Below are 23,140 nucleotides of genomic sequence, written 5' to 3'. Positions count from 1 at the left end.
GAAAGCCAGGATAAAGAGCGTGGTATAAGCTTTTTAGATCTGGAAGATCCATGGATAATTTGCAAGGAGGCTAGAGTTTCCGAGCAGCAAGAAGCAGGAGCAGCGGCCAGGCCACCAATCCGAGCCGAGAAGCTCGAGCAGCAGCGGATTTGATTGGTGTCTTGTCGGGTTGATCGTCGCTCTCGTCCGGAGTGGAAGACGAATCCTCGGCGGCACTGGGTGGCGACTTTGCGGGAGCTTTCACTGGCGGGGGTGACGGGACTACCGAGACAACAGGAGCGTTCTGGTCGGAGCCAAGAACACCGGTAGGGAGGAGAGGATTGCTCACCTCGACAATGCTGAGGTTGTAGGCGATGAGCTTGACGCTCTTGGTGATGGTGGCGTTGGAACCCCCGGCGGCGACGATCTGGAGAGATCCCTTGCGAGTGGTGGTGAGGTTGGCGATTCCTTGGTCCGTGCTGGCGGCTCCGGCGGCCTGGTAGAGCGACGCTACTTGCTGGCTGCCGCGGATGCTCCTGGCGGTGTTGGGATTGGTGGGATCGATGAAGGTGAGGAGGATCATGGGGCGGACGAGCGCGGCCACCTTCTTGGGATCGGAAGAATCGGCGTGGGAGAGTGTGGAGCGGAGGGTGGCCATCTGGGAGTTCGTGAGGACGCAGACTGTGAGGGAGTTCATGGCGTTGATGGTGTCGGCGAGGCCGGATTTGGAGAGGACGGTGTTGAAGTCGGAGTACTTTGGATTGGTGGCCAGCTCCTCGGTGATGTTGAAGTTGCCGGATTCTCCCAGAGCTCCTCGAGCAGCAATGGCGATGGCAGCAATTGCGATGGAGAGGAGGATTGGGATCCTCATTGCTTACCTTGGCAGCAGCTAATTGGAATGGATATTGGGAGCGCTTGCTCTTCTCTCTTCTCTAGAGCCACAGAGTGTTCTTCGGTATTTCTTTTTCCTTTTGGTTTCTTGCTGGATTGGTTTGTTGCTGGATTGACTGCTTCACTCCCTCCATTCCATGGATCAGATCTACCTCTTATTTACCCGCCACCAATGAATGCGCTGCGGAATCCAGCCAGCTTCTCCGTGGACAGACAGCGAATCAATAGTGAGGAAATTTAAGAAAAAGATAACCTGCAAAGCGTTTTTTGAAGTTCAGACTACGGCAAGCATATGCCAGAGATAATAATTTGTTTGGGGACACACTTCGGGAATATATCATGCCAGATAACATTTGTGGCAGATATAATAAAATAGGTAAATGTTTTTTGTGATTTTAATTTGCTGCAGTGTTGGTTGAAATCCAAATGAACATGTTAGAAAATAAAAATAAAAATGTATAATTACTTGTTTAAATTGGTTTATAAATTATTTAAATTATAATTTGTTTAATTTTAAGTAAAAAAAAGTTCATTGAAACATGAGAATATATATATATATATATATAAATTTAGTTTTTCTAATTTAATTTTAAAAATATTTTATTATATTGCTAATTTTTAATATTATAAATATGAAATCAACCTAAAATATATAAATTTTTAAATAATTAAAATTATATTTTAGTGACGGAAAAAACTTTAAAACTAAGGTTTTCATCACAATTCCTTACTAATGCATCCACTAAACACCACCTATATTTTTCCCCAATCAAGCAGCTACTTTTAAACTTTAAGGGGTTGATTTTCAAACTTAGGAATATCTTTTTAAATTTAATTTTAGATATACTAAATATAGATTTACTACATTTTCATATTAAAAATATAAATTATTATAAATTATCTTTATATGTGTGAGTGCATGGAATATAGAAATGAAATACAAAAATGTGTATATCAATTAGCCCAAAAACCTTGGCTTATATACAAGCGCGAGTGGTCCACATTAAAAAAAATCAGATGGCTATCAAAATCCAACAATATTAAAATTAATATACGGTATTATAACCATACACTTAATCCACATATTATCCCCTTCTCTTAGAAAGATGAAAGGCAATTAAAGTTCTTTAATGAATATAGGATCTAAAAGAACATTAGGAGGAGGTATCAATGGAACTATAGGTGGTGTTAGTTATTCTTGATCCTTTTATATGAAGTGTTTCAGCTGTTACACATGCATAATTTCTGAAGGATCCGTTTGTTAAATGTCATGCCAAACTTAATAAATTTGCAGTCCAACTTGCCATAACATTTAATAGGGTCTCTTCCACTAAATAAGAATCCCCTTAAAAAAACCATATACCATAAGATTGAGAACACAAACTAACACCAAGTTATCCATTTTGTACTTTGTAGGTGGATGATGATAGAAGTTATAATGTCATTGTTATCCCACTTGTATGTGGCCCATGTGTTTAGCAAACTCTGCTCAAACCAATGGAAGAATGTTTGTCAAATATTAATCCCAAAACTTAGCATTGACAATTTGTCGCAATCGTGAAGGTAAACTCAATTTCGTTGGCAATATTAGATTATAATTATATATAAATTTATATGGTGAAGCACCAATAGAACTCTGCACCCTTATGATATATATATATCGAAAAGATGACAAATAATCATTCTAATATGAATGTTAAAAGTTCATGTCCTTCACGATTATCCTTTTGAAGGTCTGAACGAGCCATTCCACCAATTCATTTGACTGTAGATGATAAGTACTTGTGAATGTGTGGTATATCTCAACCGAGACGTTAAAACATGAAATGCCTCAACCATAAATGCAGGATCATTATTCAAAAGAATTTGCTCTAAATATGAATGCTAAAACACTATTTGATTAAGGAAGAAGTATTCAACAATAATTGTAAACACACTATCAAAATACTAACTTCCACCCAACAAGTCAAGTAGTCAGAAGCAATAATGACATACTTATTGCTAGCAGTTGATATTGGAAAAGGCCCTATCAAATCAAATGCCACCAAATCAAATAAATAGGAAATTGTAATTGATTCCAACTATCCTTTTACAACACAAGGGGGAATATTATAAGCTTGGGACCAAACACAACTATGCATATACCGAATAACATTATGTTGCATCTTCAATCAATAGAAAGATTTTCACAGTTTCTTGGTCATACAATAATGTCCTATATATCTGCCTAAAATAGGAGAATCATGGTAGACATAGAGAAAGTATAGAATAAAGATCAAAGGCACCACCAACTATAAATGATCATTAAAATCCATCCCCACAAAATAAAAAAGGTCGTTTTCAAAATGATATTTAGAATGTAAATTCCAAATGGCAAGTCATTAAAAAGTGATACAGAATTCTCAAACCCATCACAAAGCCTTCAGATCCACAACTCATGTGAGCCTCATCAAGAGAAGGTAAATTTTGTTCCACACTTTGTGGATACTAAATATCAAGTACAGCAACAATCAATGGCATAGGATTCTTATCCAAAAAATCCATATATATTGGAACAATAGACTCATTAAAAATATGAGATTCCCTTTCTTCCCATAACTAATCTAACACTTTACAACCATTATGGACGTGTTCCTCCTATGTCCCTTTCAAGTGGATCAAGACATCATCAATGAAGTCAACAGTTACCTCTAGCATATTGCAAAGAACTTCATCCATTATCTTCCTGAAATGTTACTAGAGCATTGTTTAAACCAAACAATATCACTAAAAATTTATACAAACCAAATGGTTTACAAAAAACAATCTTGGGAATATCTTTTTTGGCCATTGACATTGGCTAATACCCAGAAGTAAGATTTAACTTTATGAACCAATAACTTTTCCTTAGATTATTTAAAAGATCAATAGTATGAGGAAGAAGGTACACATCTGGGATTGTCATTTTATTTAATGGACAATAGTCAATGTAGAAATAAATACTTCTATCAAACTTTGTCATAAAATGAGGTTCACATACTTAAGGATTCCGCGACTTTTGTATAACACCCTTTTCCAACATCTTTTTAATGTTTGCATGTAAAATCTTGATCTCTTTTGGTGATAAATAACAAATAAAAACCTTGATTAGACAAACATCCTTAGTTGGAATAGGATGACTTGTTACAATCTTGGCCCTAGATAACAGGTCAAATTAAAAAAGATTAGCATACTCTTTTATAATTTGGTTAACCACTATAACACAAAAACTATTGGAGGGATCTAAAGAAGGAATAGAGGAACAAGACAAAAATATAGGAGAAAGTAATGAGGAGACCAAATTGATAGGGAAGTAGAGGTAAAAATAAAGGGATAAAGAGCAATAGAAATAAAAGGAATAGAAATAATATAAAGAAGTATGAGACAAAGGGGAGAAGCCTCAAATTTATACTTGGCATAATTGGACTACAACCAATACATATCACAAATGAGGTTAAAAGTTTGAATCAGTGCCACCCATAATGACTGTATCTCAAGCTTGAAATCACCCACACACACATTCCTACCTATTGTATTATCTTTTATTTAGTTCCACTTAGTTTTAGTTATTGACTACATAAGCAATGGAGTGTTAGCCATCCATCCATGGATTCCCAAATTTTCTTTCAATCCCCTTCCCCGGGTTAGATTGAACTTAAGGTTTAGTTACAATCCCACAGGCATAAGCAGCCAAGCACACCAAGCTACCAAGTTTTTAATACCCCGTGGTACAGCAAGACTTGATCATGAGACCTTGCTTTGGGTGCATATCTTACTTTGGGACCCCAGGGGAAGCATTATGGCCTAATGGCCCAGTGTGGGTACCTTTATTCCCCCATTTCCATCCTGAAGGGAAGGAGTAAGGACCAATGAGCCATATGGTACTCAAGTGGGGCACCATTCCATCTGAGTTGGGAGCACTATAGTTGGTTTCCCTTCCGAGAGTAGGAGCTCTTCTTACACACTTTCTCTGTTGGCCTCTTTAGCACCACTTGACCGAGTTCCACCCAAGGCCCTTAACCCCCTATTTTAACCTTAAGCTGGTTTGGAAACATTATTGAAGAGTTCCTTTAAACTAGTTTTTGGAAATCACTATCCCTACTATACATTTGGAACCTTATGCAATGCCCCCCACCCCCTCCCTCTCTTTGTGGAACGATCACTCTTTCACCCCATAACCTGTATTAGTATTCGGACTTGGTCTCAGAACTTGATCTTGAACTCGATTTTGGATCCGACCTCAGGCTCGGTCTTGGACTCGATCTTGGACTCGGTCTCAGACCCGATCTCAAATCTCAGACTTAGTCTTGAACTTGGTCTTGAACTCAATCTCAAACTTAGTCTCGAACTCAATCTCATCTAATGAATTCTTTATTATTTCGACCAATCGTGGTTTTAGGGATCCTTTAGACTATAACACCATGGAGAGTTGGTTCCCTAAAACCTTTTGTTATAAAAATGAAGTTGGAAAGTAAATACTAGATGAACTGGTGTCAAGATGATACTCCCAAAAGAAAAATGTGAAGATCATTGACTTATTTGCATAAGGACCCTCTGCTACTTGCATGTCTTCTCATTTCCCAAAAGCATTTTGGTGTCCAAACCTTCCATTGCAATAGCATCAATAGGACATTGTTGACACTAAGGTCTCCACTTAGGAAATGGAGATTGTTAATCCAGAAAATGTCGATAATGCCGATAAGTGTGACCTTCTTCATCACACATCCAATAGTAGATATCATAGCCACAACCACATCTTCACTTTTGTCCTTGAACTTGGGTAATAACAATATCAATTTATAAGCGATTAAATTTTTTATTCTACTTTAGTCACTTAACCACACTTCCGACTACTTGGAGGAGTCTCACTCACAACCTCCATAAATCCTATTTTGGACTTGGGGCTTGTTAGCCATGAGAATGGTATTTATGCCACTCAACCTTTGCACTTGGTCTAAGTGCTTCATATGTTCGATCCCATGACCGACATCCAAAAGTACCACCGATATATCAGCCTGTTACACTAAAGCCATGTTCATTTTCCTTTGCCATATTAGTGGTCCAACACCACCTGCATCACAATCCTGTCTCTCAAAGACTGGGCCATCCATCTATAAGTGGTTATCCCAGATCCACTCCTTAGCATCCTTAAAATGCTAGTAAACATAAAAAACAACTTTCCCCATTATCCCCATTTTAGTCCCCACCAAATCCCTTTCTATTCATGGCTATATTCACCCACACTACAAATTAAGTTAAGTCCCACTGGCCTGATCACTAAGTCCCACTGTACTTTGGGACTTCCTCACCATGGAACCATATCCTTGGTCACTACACCAAAACACTGCCCCTCTTCCTTTCCACAGTCTAGGATTTTGGGACAACATTTTGGAACACCGTAGTCCTATATGAGCCTTTCCCACCTTCCACTTTTGGGTGCTTTAGCCACGGGGCTAGAGTGAGGTCCCATTGAACCACACTAAGTATCCAAGTATGTTAGACCATATGGTGAATAGGGATCTTGCAAAGAAGAAGCCTTAGCAAGCTAAGGAACAGAGTTCCTTGAAGGTTCCCGAAGATAATTCTAGGTACACCACCATAGCAAAAAAATGTTAGATAAAGTATGAACCAATTTAAAATTTAACTTTTTTGAAATATTATATAACATTTCTATAATATGTTTGTATACAAAAGAAAACAAAAGCAAGAGGACATAAAGATGTTGATGTATGGCATGCAATAATGCCACTGTAAGCCACAAATTTTTCCTTTCCAATTTGCCAACTTACCTTGTCTATCCGTCCAACACTGCCTTGGCTTTTGCTAAGTTCCCTTGCCAAGGTTCTCGCCTATGGTACCAGCTCCTACTTGGTCTCAGCTACTCACTGCACGAGCAACGGAGTGTTACCCATCCATCCACGGATTCCCAAATCACTCCCAATCCCCCTCCCCGGGTTAGACTGGACTTAAGGTTCGGCTACACTCCCCGCAAGCACAAGCAACCAAGCACACCAAGCTTCCAGGTTCCTAACATCCCTTGGTACCACAAGACTTGATCATGGGACCCTCTAAATCCCAAGTCTTGAGTGCAACACTTGCTTCGGGACGCCGGGGCGAAACACCGTGGCCTAGCGGCCTGGTATGGGTACCTCTACCCCCCCACTTCCATCCCGAAGAAAGGCCCAAGCCCCTAGGTAGGGCAAGGACCAATGAGCCGCATGGTACTCAAGTGGGGCACCCCCCCCCAAGGGCGGGGGGCCCCCCAATCGTTTTCCCTTTCAAAAGGGGGGGTTGTTTTTGAACCCTTCCTTGGAGGGCCCCTCCGGCCCCACCCAAGTCCATGTTCCTTCCCCCCCAAGGCCCCTTGGTCCCGTTTTCACCCCCAAGTGGGTTTGGAAGCCCCCCAAGAGGGTCCCTTCAAAACGGGTTCCGGGCCCCCCCTATCCCTCCAAAATTTTTGGAACCCCTTGGAGCCCCCCCCCCCCCCCCCCCCCCCCCTGGGAGACGCACGCTTTGGGCTTTCACCCCTTGACCCGTATTAGTATTTGGACTTAGTCTCTGGCTCGATCTCGGACCCGATTTCGGATCCGACTTCGGATTCGGTCTCGGACTCAATCTCGGACTCGATCTCAAACCCGATCTTGGACCCGACCTCGGACTCGACCTCGAACTCGGTCTCGGACCCGATTTCGGATTTCGGACTCCGTCTCGAACTTGGTCTCGAACTCGGACTTGAACTCGGTCCCCGAGTCGGTCTCGGACTCGATTCCGGACTCTATCTCGAACTCGGTCCTAGAGTCGGTCTTGGACTCGATCTTCGACTTGGTCCCATCCAATGAACTCTTTGTCATTTTGGTCATGCTTTCGGGGTTCCTTTAGCCTACGACACCTCGGCGAGTTGGTTCCTTACAACTCCACCACCCATAGAAGAAGTTCGATGCCCACATCAAACGTCTCATTTTATCCTACGACTTGTTGACCATGTCTCCGGGGGCATCCCCCCACTTAGCAGTGTGCCTAAGTTAGCCTCCCCGGCCAAGAGCCCATGACAACGGAATATAGGTGTCCCTATACTCCTCACCTCACCACACCCTAGTATAGGGTTGGGATTTGAACCCAACCTTGCTTTACTAGGGGGTTGGGACTCGAACCCAACCTCTGTAGAATACGTCTACGGATTCGACATCCCCGTAGGGAGTCGGGCGTAGCTCCCTACGCTTGGTCGACCTAGCTAACCCATGCTAATTAGCTTACCTTCGGCGCGCCTTCGGGTCCCAACATATGCCATTGCTCAACTTCTCAAATTGATACTTTTAATTGAACTTTGCATAAATACATAGAGTTCTGCTATGCAGAAATTCCTCCACTAGATCTCACGCGTTCGCTAGGTTCTCCTCCGGTTCCCATATTGCTTCGCAGTGTGGAAATCCTTTCCACTTCACATGGAACTCTCTCACCTCGCGTCCTTGTCGCTTGCTCTTACGTGCATTGAGGATGGCCTCGACTTTGTATTCCTCCTCCCCTTGGATAACCTCAGGTAAAGGTCTTACTTGGTCCTTGCGAAGCGGATCCTCAAAATACGGCTTGAGTAAGTTCACGTGGAACACGGGATGCATCTTCCCCATCTCTCGAGGAAGTCGGAGACGGTAAGCCACTTTACCGATTAGAGCCTCAATCTCGTAAGGCCCCGCGAACCTGCTTAAGGAACTCAAGATCAATTCATTTACAGGAATACATGCATTTTTACCTTTGGGTCAACTTCCAATTGATCCCACTTGGTAGCCTGAGGTTCTTGGTGTTCAGCCACACCTCCCCAGCTTGGAACTCCACATCCCGACGCTTTTGGTTCGCATACTTAGTTTGCCTTTGTTGAGCCCGTTCCAAGGAATCCCTCACTAGATTCCAAATGTTGAGTCTTTCCTCCGTGAATGCCTCCACTGCGGGTAACTCTCCATGATACTCGGCCACGCCGAGTTCCACCGGACCTTCAATAGCTCGCCCATTGATGACTTCCTATGGACTCAATCCGATGCTCGAATGTAGTGAGTTGTTATAACACATTTCCGCAAGTCCTAAATGACTTACCCAGTCGGTCTGGTCTCCCGAGACATAGCATCGCAAATAATCCTCCAGCTGCCTATTCACCCTTTCCGTTTGTCCGTTTGTCAAGAAGTGTTAGTGCCATCAATCTTGACTTAATACCCATTACCTGTCTGTGGGTGATAGGCTGTGCTGAATTTCAACTTGGTGCGATACTGTTCTAGGAGTGTCCTCCAGAACCTACTAGTGAAGATCTTATCTCGATCTGAGATAATCTCTTCCGGCCTTCCCCGCACTCGAACCACTTGTTCGAAGAACAGCTTCGCCACACCTTCCGCATCCACTTCCGTTGTGGTGGGTATGAAATGTGCCATCTTTGAAAATCGGTCCACCACCACGAATATCGCATCGAACCCCTCGCTTGGGGGTAGTCCCGTGATGAAGTCCATCGTGAGACATTTCCACGGACGATCTGGAATGGGGATGCTTTGCAACAAGCCCCCACTAGCTTTCGTCATGGCTTTGACCTGCTGACATGTTGGACATGTCTTTACATAGTCTTGGACGTCCTTAGCCATATCTGGCCAGTGATACTTCCTTTTGAGTAAGCTCATCGTCTTGGGCACTCCGCTGTGTCCCGCGAGAGGTCCATCATGACACTCTTCCAAGGCTACCTTCCTTAGTTCCCCTTCTGGAACATACACCCTCGTTTGCTTGTAATAGATGAGTCCGTTGCGTTCCACATAGCCCATTTTCTCTTCCGTTGGCAGCTCACCTCTCTGGTGAGCTTCCCGCGCCTCTAGATTCCTCAGCAACACTTCTTGTGCTAGACCATCGTTCTCGTATGCAGTCGCACATCATCCCAAAAGGTTGCTGTCGCGCTAGATATTGCCAACTTCAAGCTCGCTTTTCTACTTAGCGCATCTGCCACGATGTTGCTCTTCCCAGGCTTGTACAGGATCTCGCAATCAAACTCGGCCAAAGCATTGGCCCACCGACCTTGTTTTCCCCTTAGGTCGGGCTGTGACAAGAAGTGTTTCGTTGCCACATTGTCCGTGTAAACTTTGAAGTGTCTCCCAAGGTAGTGTCGCCACTCCTTGAGCGCCTTGACCACCGCAAACAATTCCTTCTCATGGGAAGGCCACTTCCGTTGAGCTTTGTCCAACTTCTTCGAGAAGAATGCTACTGGATGGTTGTCCTGCTTCAAAACTGCGCCTAACGCAAAGTCTGAAGCATCTGTTTCTACCTCAAAGTCCTTACCAAAGTCTGGTAATGCCAACACGGGGGCCTTCCTCAACTTCCCTTTGAGGTGGACGAATGCCGCCTCGCATTCTGCTGTCCATACCATCTTCCCTTTTCCTGTTTGGTTTGATAAGGGCAGGGCTACTCTCGAATAGTGTCTGATAAACTTTCGATAGTAGTTGCATAGCCCCAAGAATGCCCTTAACTCATGTACATTGGATGGTCGCTCCTAATCCTGGATCGCTTGGACCTTCTCAGGGTCCACCTTGAGCCCGTCCTTGCCCACCACATGCCCGAGAAACTTTACCTCTTGTTGAGCAAAGTCACATTTGCTCTCTTTAGCATACAATTGGTGTTCCCTTAGTTTCTCAAACACCTTCGTCAAGTGTTTGGCATGCTCCTCTAGCGTTTCGCTATAGATCAGGATGTCGTCAATATAGATGACCACAAAGTGATCCAGATAGGGTACAAAGATATGTTTCATCAACGCCGAAAACGTTGCCGGTGCATTGCATAGTCCGAAGGGCATCACCAGAAACTTAAAGCTCCCATACCTCGTTCGACAGGTTGTCTTCTCGACATCTTCCTCTGCTACCCTGATCTGGTAGTATCCTGACCTTAGGTCAATTCTCAAGAAGTATTTTGCCTTTCCCAACCTATCGAACAGGTCCTCGATCCTTGGCAAAGGGTACTTGTTCTTCTTTGTATACTTGTTGAGCAACCGGTAGTCTATGCACATGCGCATAGACCCATCTTTCATTTTCACAAATAGCACCGGTGCCCCATACGGCGATTTGCTCAACCTAACATACCCTTTGTCCACCAACTCCTCTAGTTGGCGTTTGAGCTCCGCGAGTTCTTTTTCGTTCAAACGATAGGGTGGACGAACCACCGCCTCAGCGCCCTCGACCAGCTCAATCTTATGTTCTATCGGTCGTGCGGGGGGCAACCCGCCGGTAGCTCCTCCGGCATGGTATCCTGGAATTGGTCCAACACCCGCTGGATTACTAAAGGTACTTCTTCCGTTCCTGTCTTTTTGTCACTCTTCACCGAGAGTAAGCACAAAAAGGCTGCCTTAGTTCCTTTATGCTCTATTTCGTTAAAGTGGGATTTATTCAGTAAAATGGGACTAGGTACAAATTTTCAAGTATTTGAAAATGACGTGAAATTATATGTTTTTTGTCCAGGGGCTAGACATATCTGGGGCATGGTGACTAGCGCGGTGACTTTGTGTCCAGACTGAGTCTATCTGGTTGTATAATAAATCTCATTGTCAAGGTGAACAAGCCGAATCTGAAGCTAAAGAAGAGCGATGGCATGCGCGCACACACTATTTGTTTGTTCATTGAGCGTGTGGTGAGCTTTCCAAGATGAACGTCATTCCTATTAGCCAAACATATAACTTAATGGTGAGAACATTTAGATATTATTCAATGTTATCTTTTTCTAACGAATCTAATTGTGAAGGTGTAGCAAGAGGCATTGCTAGTCTGGAGAAGTCATTTAACTCATTTGACCCTTAGTGTATTTTCATGAAACTAAATAACATTCATATTATTAAGGAATTTCTCTAGTACCTTTTTTTTACGACATAAAGGCTTGCATTTCTTTCAAAGGTGATTTAGTAAAAGGCCTAAGGGCACATGCCATTCTATTTCTCAGACCGGTATTAAGATATACTAGTGCAAAGGGAAAAAGGTATTTGGTGATCAAGTAAATGGCATGAGGGCACACGCCATTATAAGCCTAAGCGCTAGTAGACACCTCCTTTTTGGTACTCTCAGCGGTACTATCATCCTTCTCCGGGTCAGTTGTTTTGCTTTGGATTGTTGTCTCTGACGTTACTGGGGCGTTCTCGATAGTTGTTAATGTTGCCGTTTGTTCAGAAAAATGATCACCTGGAGTATAGTACGGGGAGTTTGGAAGACTTATATATTCTACATCTTCACCTATCTCCTTCTCCGTCTCCTTTTCTGCCTCACTTACAGATTTTGTGCTTGCCATGAGAATGCTCTTCACCCTAAAATATGGAGTTCGTTGTGTTATAAAAGGAAACCAACACACACGCTGCAAGGGAATGATGGTACATAAAGCACGTAAGCCCACAATATGGGTTTATGTGCCATTAATATGGGCCACACGCCATATTATTAGATTTATGCACGTGTGATTGGTAAATGCATATGTCACATCATCTTTGTTTTACCTCACACACTATATTAGGCCTAATGAACCATATCACATGTGCGCACATGCTATATATATGGAGAAGTATTATGCAAGGATAGAAAAATTCAATACATGATTGTGGAGAGCAATGGCATGAAGCCACATGCTAAATAACATTTTAGAGAAAGAATTAAAATAGAAACATGCAAACAGTACTGAGTGGACCAAGACTTAGAAGTGCACAATTGAATGAGGTATTTCTAATAAATATTTCACTCACCTCATATAGGAATGGCTACCACTCTCAAATGGCATATCGCCTCATGCCATCAACTCGCAATTTGTTATAACAATCCGATGAATTCATATTCGGCTTGTCACCTTGAACTTTAAGTAAGATTTGCTAGAACAACTAAGAATTTATACTTGTTATTTGTATCATCTCACCTAGGAATGGCATAAGGCCACATGCCATCACGCCTCCTCTGATTCAGATTCGGATTGTTCACCTTGAAATAAAATACATTAGAAACTTAGTAAAGGAATATTAATGAATCTCACCTTGAACCCGGGTTATGAATGCTCTTGCTACATCTCTTGCATGGTCTGGCAAGGTGATGGTGGCACTCTGCTTCCGCATCCAACCATGCACAACATTATCCACCGATATGCTCATGCTGGGATCCCTTGGATTCAGCACCCATCTCTTTTCTAGGCAATCCTTCGTATATTCGGAACTTGGCTTGAACCACTCCACAGTTACATTGAAGGAGTTAGTTTCCGCGTCCTCCTCTGCATTAGTGATGCAGTGCCCCACCCATATCATTTGTTTTTTATTACTGGGTCTGACAAGCACGACCATTCCTTTGCAGACCTGTACTGGATTGAATGCTGAATCCGGCTTCTTGTTCCTCGGCCCACAATAGTGATCCTCAACATCGTTATCTGTCACTGCATTTCCAGAGGACATTGTTCCGCTACTATCTGGTGCTCTGGGTTCTGGCCAAAAGGACTCTTCCAATTCTTCATATACAACCGGCCCATTTTGGATAGCAGATATAATCTTCTCCCAGTATTCAAGCAAAGGCTTGCACCTCTGAAAATAGGATTCTCCACCAAACACCAACCCCCTCTTCCAGAAGGCAATATGCTGTCTAATCCCGGCCACTATACTTTCCTAGTCTTTGAGTCCATCCGGATGCATCGGCCGTGGGGAACCCTGAGGAATCATAGGTTCCCCAGTTATGGGATCTCTCTTGAAGAGTTCAATGCCGTCCACTGGCAGCCACAGTGTGTCCCATTCTCTCATCTTGTACCTCATCATTGGAGCACCGTCACGCATGCTGAAATGAAATTGAAGAGGCTTGGAGTGGCCAATCAGCGTTTCGGATCCGTCCCTGATGTAGCCACTTACAAACCCCTTAAAGTCTGGAACCTCTGTCACAAGTGCAGCTTCAACAGTGCCTTTGATGCAATTTTGGAATTCATCGTAGAATTGTGGGAGGGTGAGGACATTGGATCGCCGGAGGGACTCTGCCAGGTGACTGAACATGGCATCGACGTCTTCATGAGTGTGCCCAACCATGAGAAAGCCAAGTGTAACCGTTTCAAATATGCTTTTGGCAACAAGCATCGCCAAGTACGCGAAGACGTACATGTTTTTGTTCTCACTGCCAGCATTGTCTGTTTGGAGCAGAAGATGGGGTGGAAGGCCACATCGGCCGCAAGAACTTCCTTGAGATTCTGCTTCGTTTGGATGAGGCTGTGCATTCACCGAGCGACCAGCCTCGTCGGAATGGCATGAGGCCTCACGTGATAACCCTACAATCTGACGGCCAACATATTCACTGGGATGGCATGGGGCCCCACGCGATACTGCAAGCCTTTGCTCCTCCTCCAGCTGAACCCTGTATGGGGTTCAATCGACAAGGGCCTTATGCAAGGGTTGGCTGTTCAGCTCAGTCTGCACACTTTACAGAGACCTTAAGTGTTTTGCTAGGGACGCAATCATCATGTTTGCACCCCCGCCACCCCATAGAGGTACAAAGAAGTTCCCATAGTTCTGGGCACCATGCCCATGAGCGATTATGCCAAACAGAGACACAGGCAGCTGCATGGATGAAGAGATTGCCTTGGGGGCATGATTGAGTCGAGGTAAGCACGTCTTTTTCTGGTCCATTTTGTCGTGGATGATGCAGAGGTAAGAGTCAGGTCTCTCCATGGAGAGAATCCTGTTATGATAATATGCAGTCCTGCAGCTTCTCTGCTCGATGTTGTGGTCGAGCCGCTTTCTAACCAACGTCTCTCGCTCTTGAGCAATGCAAGAATTCTTCGACAAAGCCATTTTGATAGCAGTGCACTCGTCACACTTTGAAAAGCTGGAGTACTTTCCTATACTCACATCCCTGAACCTGTTGCTCGACAATCTACTAAATCTAGATTGGCTCAGCTTCCTGTAGCCATTACTCTGGAGTTCCCGATTCACATCTTCCAATATGGCCCCCTTGGTATACATGGAAGGGAGAACTCATTGGGTGTCTCGAGTTCCATCTTCAAAGAGGCGGGTTTTATGTGGTTGCTGCTTGCTACATGTCTCGACAAACCTCTTGAAGATTGCCTCTCCATATACAACATGACCCCTGGTTTTGTGAGTACCGTCGTTCCCATGGACTGCCTGTTGAACCCTTTGTTCCTCGAACTCAGTTTTGATTCTGTAGAATGTGGTTCGAGGGACTCCATAAATGATTCTCCATGCCTTCATGCAGACCAAACCCCTCTGGAAGACCATGCCCCCCACCTGATGTTCTGAAGCATCAATAGATGACCGTAATGCCTCATACACAAAATTGCGAGCTGCCTTCCAGGACAATGTCTTGTATCTTGCTCTCTCCTCTTCAATAGCATCCCAATCAGCATGTTGACAGCACCTCCTCTTGCAACAAGCAACTGTCGAGACCATTCGAACCTCCATCGCCATTTTCTGCCTTTTCGGTTCGTTGCTCAGATCCCTTTGGCTGCACTTTAGGAAGGTGTACTTTCTTTTCCCATGAAGAGATGTTCTGTCATCAGTTGTAGCGGTGTTTGATTGTGAATCCTTCACATTCTCAAACACTAAGTGCCTCAATTTCCACCGCACAATGCTTCCAATAGTCAGACTGTTTTCTTCTGTGTCAACAACCTCTAAAATCGCAACTCCAATATCATCCCAGCCCAATTCTTGATTAGCATCCGCATCTCTTGGATTGACAACTGTGGCTAAGCCCTCAGTTACCACCTCCCCCTCAGGGTTGTTTAGAAACACCTTTTCCTGAATCCATGTAGCACGGTTTTTAAGATCCACGGAGGGAACATGCATCGCACTTGCGGAGGCCATTCTGAAAGTGCAGAAAAGAAGTTAAGACCATACAAAAAATGATTGGAGAATGGCCTAAATCATAACATACCAAACAACCTCAATAGCATAAGGCCACATGCCATTATTCGAACATGCTATTGACACCCACGTGAAATTTCGCATTCACAAAATTGGCATGAGGCCTCATGCCATCTTGATATACACACAGCTGCAGGCAAGTTAAAACATACATGACAATATGCTAGCCATGAAATTGCAAGGGCCCAAGATGGCATGTGGCCTCATGCCATTTCTAAATGTGGTCCTAAGCCATTCCATGGTGAACATACCAGGAAGCACAAATGCCGAATATCAAGAGGAAGCGGTAGCCACACCAAAGACAGTGCCGCTCGCAACACCGCAACTACTTGTAGCGCCGCTCGCAACACCGCAACTGCTTGTAGCGCCGCTCGCACAAACTGCCACTCGCATAAACTGCCGCTCGCAATGGCGCTCGCAATGCTGCAACCGCTTGTAGACGCATAAACCACAGCTCACAACGCCGCTTACACAAGCAGTGCTCACTGCGCTCAGCGGAACCAAGAACACGGCACACAAAAATGATAGACCTAGGAATGAGTTTGAGAATTCAAAAATAACACACGCTTGAACGTCACATCAAATCCTCTGACAAACCAGATCTTATGATTCCTCTGACAAATTTCAAACTGAGTAGCTTCTAGACTTTGCTGTCGGAGGTTGAACTTTATCACATCATATCCTTGCCTCGATCCAGCTGTGCCATGTCAGTGATTCGAACTTTGCCATGCCATGTCAGCGATCCGCGCCAACATTATTCGCCGTGTAACTGCTCGGCATCTGCCTCTTACAGCATTTGCCTAGAAAGGGCATCTTTCTTCACACAGCATTTGCCACATGTTTAGGGTTTAGGGTTTAGCAATTCAGTAGCTTGATAAACATGCAAATACAGAACTTGATGCAAAATCCTTTGATATGTCAGGACCATAAACACATTTCAATAGAGAGGGTCCTTTCATTTCATAACTCCTTACGTAGATCTTGGTGAAACCAGAGTTAGTGAAGTTGGTTTCTTGTGATCCCGCATCTGATTGTGATGTCCCTTTGCAGTGTCGATGGAAAGGTCAATGCACACCAAAATGTAAAATCTTGGAGCAAAATAACGGTCGGATCTATGGCAAATGCCCCTGAAACATTGTAAGGCTCGTGTGGTCTCATGTGGTGTCCGATCGAGATGCTTCTTTGCAGGGTCATCAAGAAGGACATTGTATACCATTCTTTATTTAGTTGAACATCTGGCATTTTTGGAAATACAAGATGCTTTGGAATATCCAATCATGCATGGTATAAATATAGCGAGGGTATTAAATAATATCCCAATCATGATCTTTCTTTTGGATTTCGCGTGCATGCAGTCCGAGGAATGATGACGTTGCGGATTTCTTTTGGATTTCATGTGCATGCATGCGTGCGGCGATCCAGAAATTAATGGTGGCGCCCAAGTCCCAGGAATGATGACGTTGCGGGATTACCAACCGTCGTGACATTTCGCGCGTGTGAGGTTAAGTTTTGCATTTTGCTTCGTACTCGCGCTCGCATCGCGCTCCCACTTGCGATCACGCTCACATTCGCGCTCATCTACCTTCTCTACAGGTTTCTCATGTGCATCGGCATCCACTCGCGCTTGCATCACACTCGCGCTCGCATTGTGCTTGCATCGTGCTCGTGTGCATCGGCGTCCACTTCAAGACACACCCAGTTTGTAACTTCGCCGCCACCCACACGCAGCCCACTTGGCGTCCCGAGAGATTTCAGCGCCACTCTCCAACTGTAAGTGGCAGAGTAGCCTTGCTGCTACGATCCGCTGCACACACAGTGCACATTCGCCAGCGAGTCCGGCCTCGATTGTCACGCCTCCATTCGGCTTCAAATGGTAAGTCTTTTAGGCCAAGTAGAAAATGGCATGAGGCCACATGCCATTCAGTAGCAACATTGGCATGCACCGATTGGGCTCTCGAATGCAGTCCGGTTACAGATGGCGTGTAGCCTCAAGCCATCTTAGGATGCAGCCTCAAGACATCTGATGTAGTGGTGAATGGCGTGTGGCCTCACGTTATTTCCAGCTGCTAGCTTTTCATCTGTCAGCTCTAATTGTTGTGCATTTCTGAACAGGCGAGGAATTGCATTCTTCTTCCAGCCACTGTCAATGTGGATGCAAAGAAGGGGGAGGAGCTCACCAATTGGACTTTCGGGATGGAAGGCGAGGATCCGAGGCTGTATAACACAGATGGTGGGAGAAAAGAATGCATGGGGATCCTCATCCAAGTGACAGACACTCCATGCAGTTCCATGCAAGAATATGGACTGGCACTTGTGGTAGAGACAGCATCCGCCTTCAAGATCCACCTTGCACATCCTAGCGGCTTCCCGGAGGGGGGCAGCGGCTATGAGGAATTCCTAGAGGGAGCTAGGGAAAGGTTGTCCAGGAGGCCCACAATTTCAAAGATGCTGCGGGTCTATGAAGATCACATGGAATCCACGGACCTCACTTACGGCGATGTTCAAAAACTATATTCCAACATTGAGCCGTTGAGAGTGCCTCCAGTTCGCGAAGCGAAGGGGAAGGGGGTCGATCTGGAAACTACCCCAAAGCAGAAAAGGGTGGTCAAGCTCAAGCCAACGTCCGACTCTCCTGCTCCAAAAAAGAAGCTACTCGGTGATGCCATTGCCTCGGGTTCGAACACTACACCCACCAAAAAGAAGAGCCGCAAAGAGCAGAAAGAGCAAGAAGAGGCAGCAAAAATCGTCGCAGATAATAGTACTTGTTACTATTCCAACAAAGTATATAAAATCGACGTGAGCCGTATCGACATCCAAAGCAAATACAACCACAGGCTAGTATCTGATGAGTGGGTGGAGAAACTGAAGCAGAAGATGCTGGCAAGTCCAGTAACACCTGACATCGCAGACGTGATCCCCTACTACCGAACAATGAAGGGCGAGATGAGGTTTCCAGACTTGATCAATAGGAAGGTGTTGGACGATCAGAACATCCGGTTCTATGCCGTCTCCGGGCAGCATTCTAGCTTGGCGATGCAAGAGATAGTTGTGGATATTATGGTGGGCGAGGAGGTGAAGAAAGTCTTCAAGACAAGAGTTGTCCGCCTGATCAAAGGCAACTCGCCCCTCCGATCTATCATATACATCTCCCACGCGCAGAATGTCAAGCAAGAAACGTGCTACAAATCGAGTCTGCACGAGACATTAGCACGAACATGGAAGCTCTGGGTTCAACTGAAGAAGCCACAAAAACCAGGACAAGGATGTGCACTAGCAACTAGCGCCTGGCAGGTAAGCCTCGTTGCATGTGGCATAGCATGTGGCCTCATGCCATTTCCATTGCAGGAATTCTCGAGTCTTCTCTTGAAAACACTGGGGGTCAATGACACACTCAGCATCCATAACATTCTACTTGCGACAAAAGTTGTTTTTGACAAATGGGTAGATGTGCTGAGGAGGTACCATGACGGGGAGTTGCTAAACTCAATGGGTGTGGAGGACGGCCGGAAGCCCAATGATTTGAAGCTCAACGCCTTGCGTTTCTCGCGGTCTCTAGACGACGACGACCTTCTGACAGTGGCTAATGCTCTTCTACGTGGTGAGGTAGTCTTCAACAAGACCAAAATGACTCCCGGCCATATTGTGACATACGAGGACTTGTGCACAACTCTGAGAGCTCGTGCGCTATTGAAGGATTGGATCTTCGAGCAAGTGGCCGTGGAGAGGGTGAGCATCGACACCACGCAAGAGATGATGGAAGAGCTGGAGTTGTCAAATGAAGACATCGATGAGTACGTGAAGGGGTCCCCCAAGTTCATCGATCTGCTGCGGGATGCCACGAAAAGTAAAGCTGAGAAGTTGGATCAGTATCCAAATTTCATTAAGAGGGATGTCGACCGCCGGCTTCAGAAACAGCTCGACCCCGCAGCAGAGGCCTATCGAGAACCTTACCGGGTATACGTGAATTCGGATGAGGATCAAAGGTGGAGGAGCATCGTTTCCCGCGGAGATGAGCAGGTCAAGAACATCTTTTGTGTGATGGACTTCACAAACGAGGAGATCACTCATGCAGACGAAGTCAGCTCCATCATTGACTTAATGGTGGGACTTGCGGAGGTGGAATCTTCAGTCCACTATATGATCTACGACTCTGAATCCTATCACAAGTTCTGGAAGGCATTGAACGAGGTGAAGGCTCGGTTGAAAGGCAAGGAAATGCGGGAGATCCATGGGATAATGGCTAAGAAGAAGATACCGACGAATGTCCGCATCTTCACACTCGCCCTTGTTATTGGTCCTACAGCAGAGTGGGACTGGAGTGACTTCCCAACTTCGTTCGACAAGGCCGATCGAATTGATCTGAGGGAGGTCAATTTACCCGTGCCTGAGGAACTGAAGACGGCTATGGAGCTTTCGAATCCAGAGAAAGCTCCAAGTGCAGCATGGGAAATGCTCAGCAGGGTCTTCAATGCAATAGCGGGTGGGTCACTTGCTTCCGACTCCAAGGGCAAATGCGTTGTCAAGTACAACTGCGGCGGACTATTCTTTCGAGCCGCACTACTCAAGGGTGTTCCGTGTGTTGCGGTGACAAACTCCATTGAAGAGGTGACTTCAATGGAGCATATAATTACAGTTGCCAAAGAAAAACAGTATCTTCTCTGCAAACCTGGTGAGTACGCACTTTAAGTTTAAATGTTATCTCACAAGCTCTGTATGCAGGAGCGTGGCCACCCCCAGATGCTGAAACGGCATTAACAGCTACTGTTGAAGATACCCATGTTGGGCCGAGCTCACAACCTGCACAAGGTAAGGTCACGTGAGGCCTCACGCCATTTTGATTATAGATCATTGTGAATATTCAGACACGAGGATTGAAAAGTGCACTGGTGGCGCGTCGAAGAAGGACAAACAGACAAGCAATAGGAAAAAAGGAGGTACAAATTATATTTGCAATGGCGTGTGGTCTCATGCCATTCCTTGCAGGAGACACTTCTTCAAAGGCAAAACAGGCAAGCACCAGCCAAGCTCAAACTGACAGTGGTCATAAAAAGCGAAAGCACGTTGGACAGTCGTCGGGATCAGAGGTGTTTGATTCGAAAAGGAAGAAGGGCAACGAAAAGATGATAGGTAATGCCTCGCGGTTATGGCGTGTGTGCTCATGCCATTCATTGCAGATCAAGGGCTGAGTGAAAGCAGCCAGACACCACCTCCTGACTCAGATTCCTATGGCGGACTCCCCTTCCCCAATCTCAATGGAGAGGTACAATGGATGAGGGATGCTTTTCAAGTCAGGGCCATGTTTTTCTCATCTCGTCATCTTCGAAGGGTGCAAGAACGTGCAGAAACCATGTTAAGACAGTCGGGTGAGGATACAGTCCTAGGTCACGCACTAAAACAGGCTATGGATGTCTTGTATTTTGAAATGGAGACTCGGCCAGATGATTTTCCCAAGATGGTTCTGGAAGAACAAGCCATCCAGCCTGAGCAGCCTATGGAAGAAATGCAGGAGGGGGATGAGGAGCCAGAGAAAGATAATGAGCAGGAAGAGCAGAAGGACGAAGAGGAGGACAAAGAAGAGGAGGACGAAGAGGACATGGATGGTCCTCACAATGGTGACGATCACAATAACGACAACGACGATGATGACGACGATGGCCAACCTGAGGTGGCCAAAGAGCAGCGGAGGAAGGTCATACAAGACAAACCATCAGGTAAATAATAGTACATCCATTCCTAACCTTTTACCATTTCTAACATTGTCCATGTAGGTCGCAGAGCAAATGGTAAGTAGAGATTATTCAGTTGAATTAAGATACAAACTCTAGCCTTTAGTGTCGAGGAAGGATAGTGCCAAGCAAGGTCGAAACGTATGTTCAATCCTTCAGAATCAGCAGTGTGCCCAAGTGATATCAATCCTAGTTCCTCAATAGCAGTTGATGGTAAATACAGTATAGTCGATTCAATGTGCTAATGAGTTTGTTTTTAGTAGCACGGGAGGATACCATCTCAATCGAAGGGAGATATTTGGACATGCATATGGATCCGCTAGTGGACTCTACTTGCCTGCAAGAGTCATCAGAGCTAGTGGAGGCTACTATCCATATCAATGCCAAGCAAGCTGACCACGCTCCACTTGATGCTGCCCATACCACTGAGTTAATCTTGTCCACGTATCCAACTGACGGTGACCAAGCACCATTGGACCCGCATGAGGCCGCCCCAGCCGCCGAGCTGGTCGTATCCTCATTTTCAATGGACTCAATGTGTGCCCAATCGTCTGACTACACGCCGTTGGAACCTCCCTACACCGCCCCTGCTGCCTGTTCGGTCATGTCCACTTTGCCAACGGAGGCACCAGCTGAAATGGCGTGTGATCACACGCCATCGGAACCACCCCATGCCACTATTGAGTCAGTTGTACCAAAGTCTACAGCTGAAATGGCATGTGCCCACACTCCATCGGATGCGATTGACCCCATATTGCAAAGGAGAGTATTTCCGCCCTTCACGTTTCCTCGACCAAAACCCTCTCAACGACCATTGGGAGCACCATTTGCTAATATTGTAGATGGTAAAATTGACTTGTACCATTTTTTATGCTGACGCATTTCATTTTAGAGTCACGGCGAAGGTACTGTATCGTTTTTTATCTGAACGGTGTCCTTTTCTCCCATGAGCGTGGCTCGTCCTCGAATGTCACTGCACCTTCCAAAGCCTGCGGTCGCAAGTTGGTCAAAAGAGACAGATTCACATTAATCACACGGGAGAAACTGCAGGATCTAATAATGACCATGCGACACTTAAAACAGAGGGCCGGGTTCAATTTGCAATTGGGAGTTTGGACATCCATGATGCGCCACAATGCATTAACGTTGCTACAGATGATGCACGATCAGACGCGAGTAATATTACCATTTGACTTTCTCCTAACGCAGGAGGATTGCTTGACTATGGTCCATGTGAGGGGTAGCAAGCCCATCTTCGTCAAGCCAGAGGCTGTAGTGATGAACCGGACTGCTAGGTCAAGTGAAATCCTCATCATCGATGACTCGCTGATTAAAACTGCAGTGAACACGCACATATATGCAGTGCACCCCATCTCTTGCAATATGGAAACTAGGGAGAAGAAACCGTATGTTCTAGGGACCTTGCAAAACGGCTTGGAGCGATGGTGATAGAGAACCGGCCAGTCCAGGAGGTGGCTGCAGAAATCAACCAAATGGTAGATGGAACGGTATATCAGAAGCCATTTGATCAGACAGACACCAGTCATCATTTATAGCATGTATATTGTCTAGCCAAGCACTATCCGCATCTCCATAATCTGCTCAACCGGATGGGTTCTTCGACCACTGAACATGAGCGTGG

General features: G+C 45.2%; 1 protein-coding gene across 1 annotated transcript; it reads right to left on the bottom strand.

The window, feature by feature from the left end:
- LOC112340887 (fasciclin-like arabinogalactan protein 8) lies at positions 1 to 1,239 on the bottom strand. Its single transcript, XM_024660061.1, has one exon. It carries the CDS (start codon positions 848 to 850, stop codon positions 71 to 73), a length of 780 nt encoding a protein of 259 aa, XP_024515829.1. The 5' UTR covers positions 851 to 1,239; the 3' UTR covers positions 1 to 70.
- Positions 1,240 to 23,140: the final 21,901 nt, after the last annotated feature.

This window comes from Selaginella moellendorffii, unplaced genomic scaffold (genome assembly GCF_000143415.4).
Source record: "Selaginella moellendorffii unplaced genomic scaffold, v1.0 SELMOscaffold_72, whole genome shotgun sequence".
NCBI lineage: Eukaryota > Viridiplantae > Streptophyta > Lycopodiopsida > Selaginellales > Selaginellaceae > Selaginella > Selaginella moellendorffii.
The sequence above is the reverse complement of the archived record's forward strand: the minus strand, read 5'-3'. Positions and strand labels throughout refer to the sequence as shown.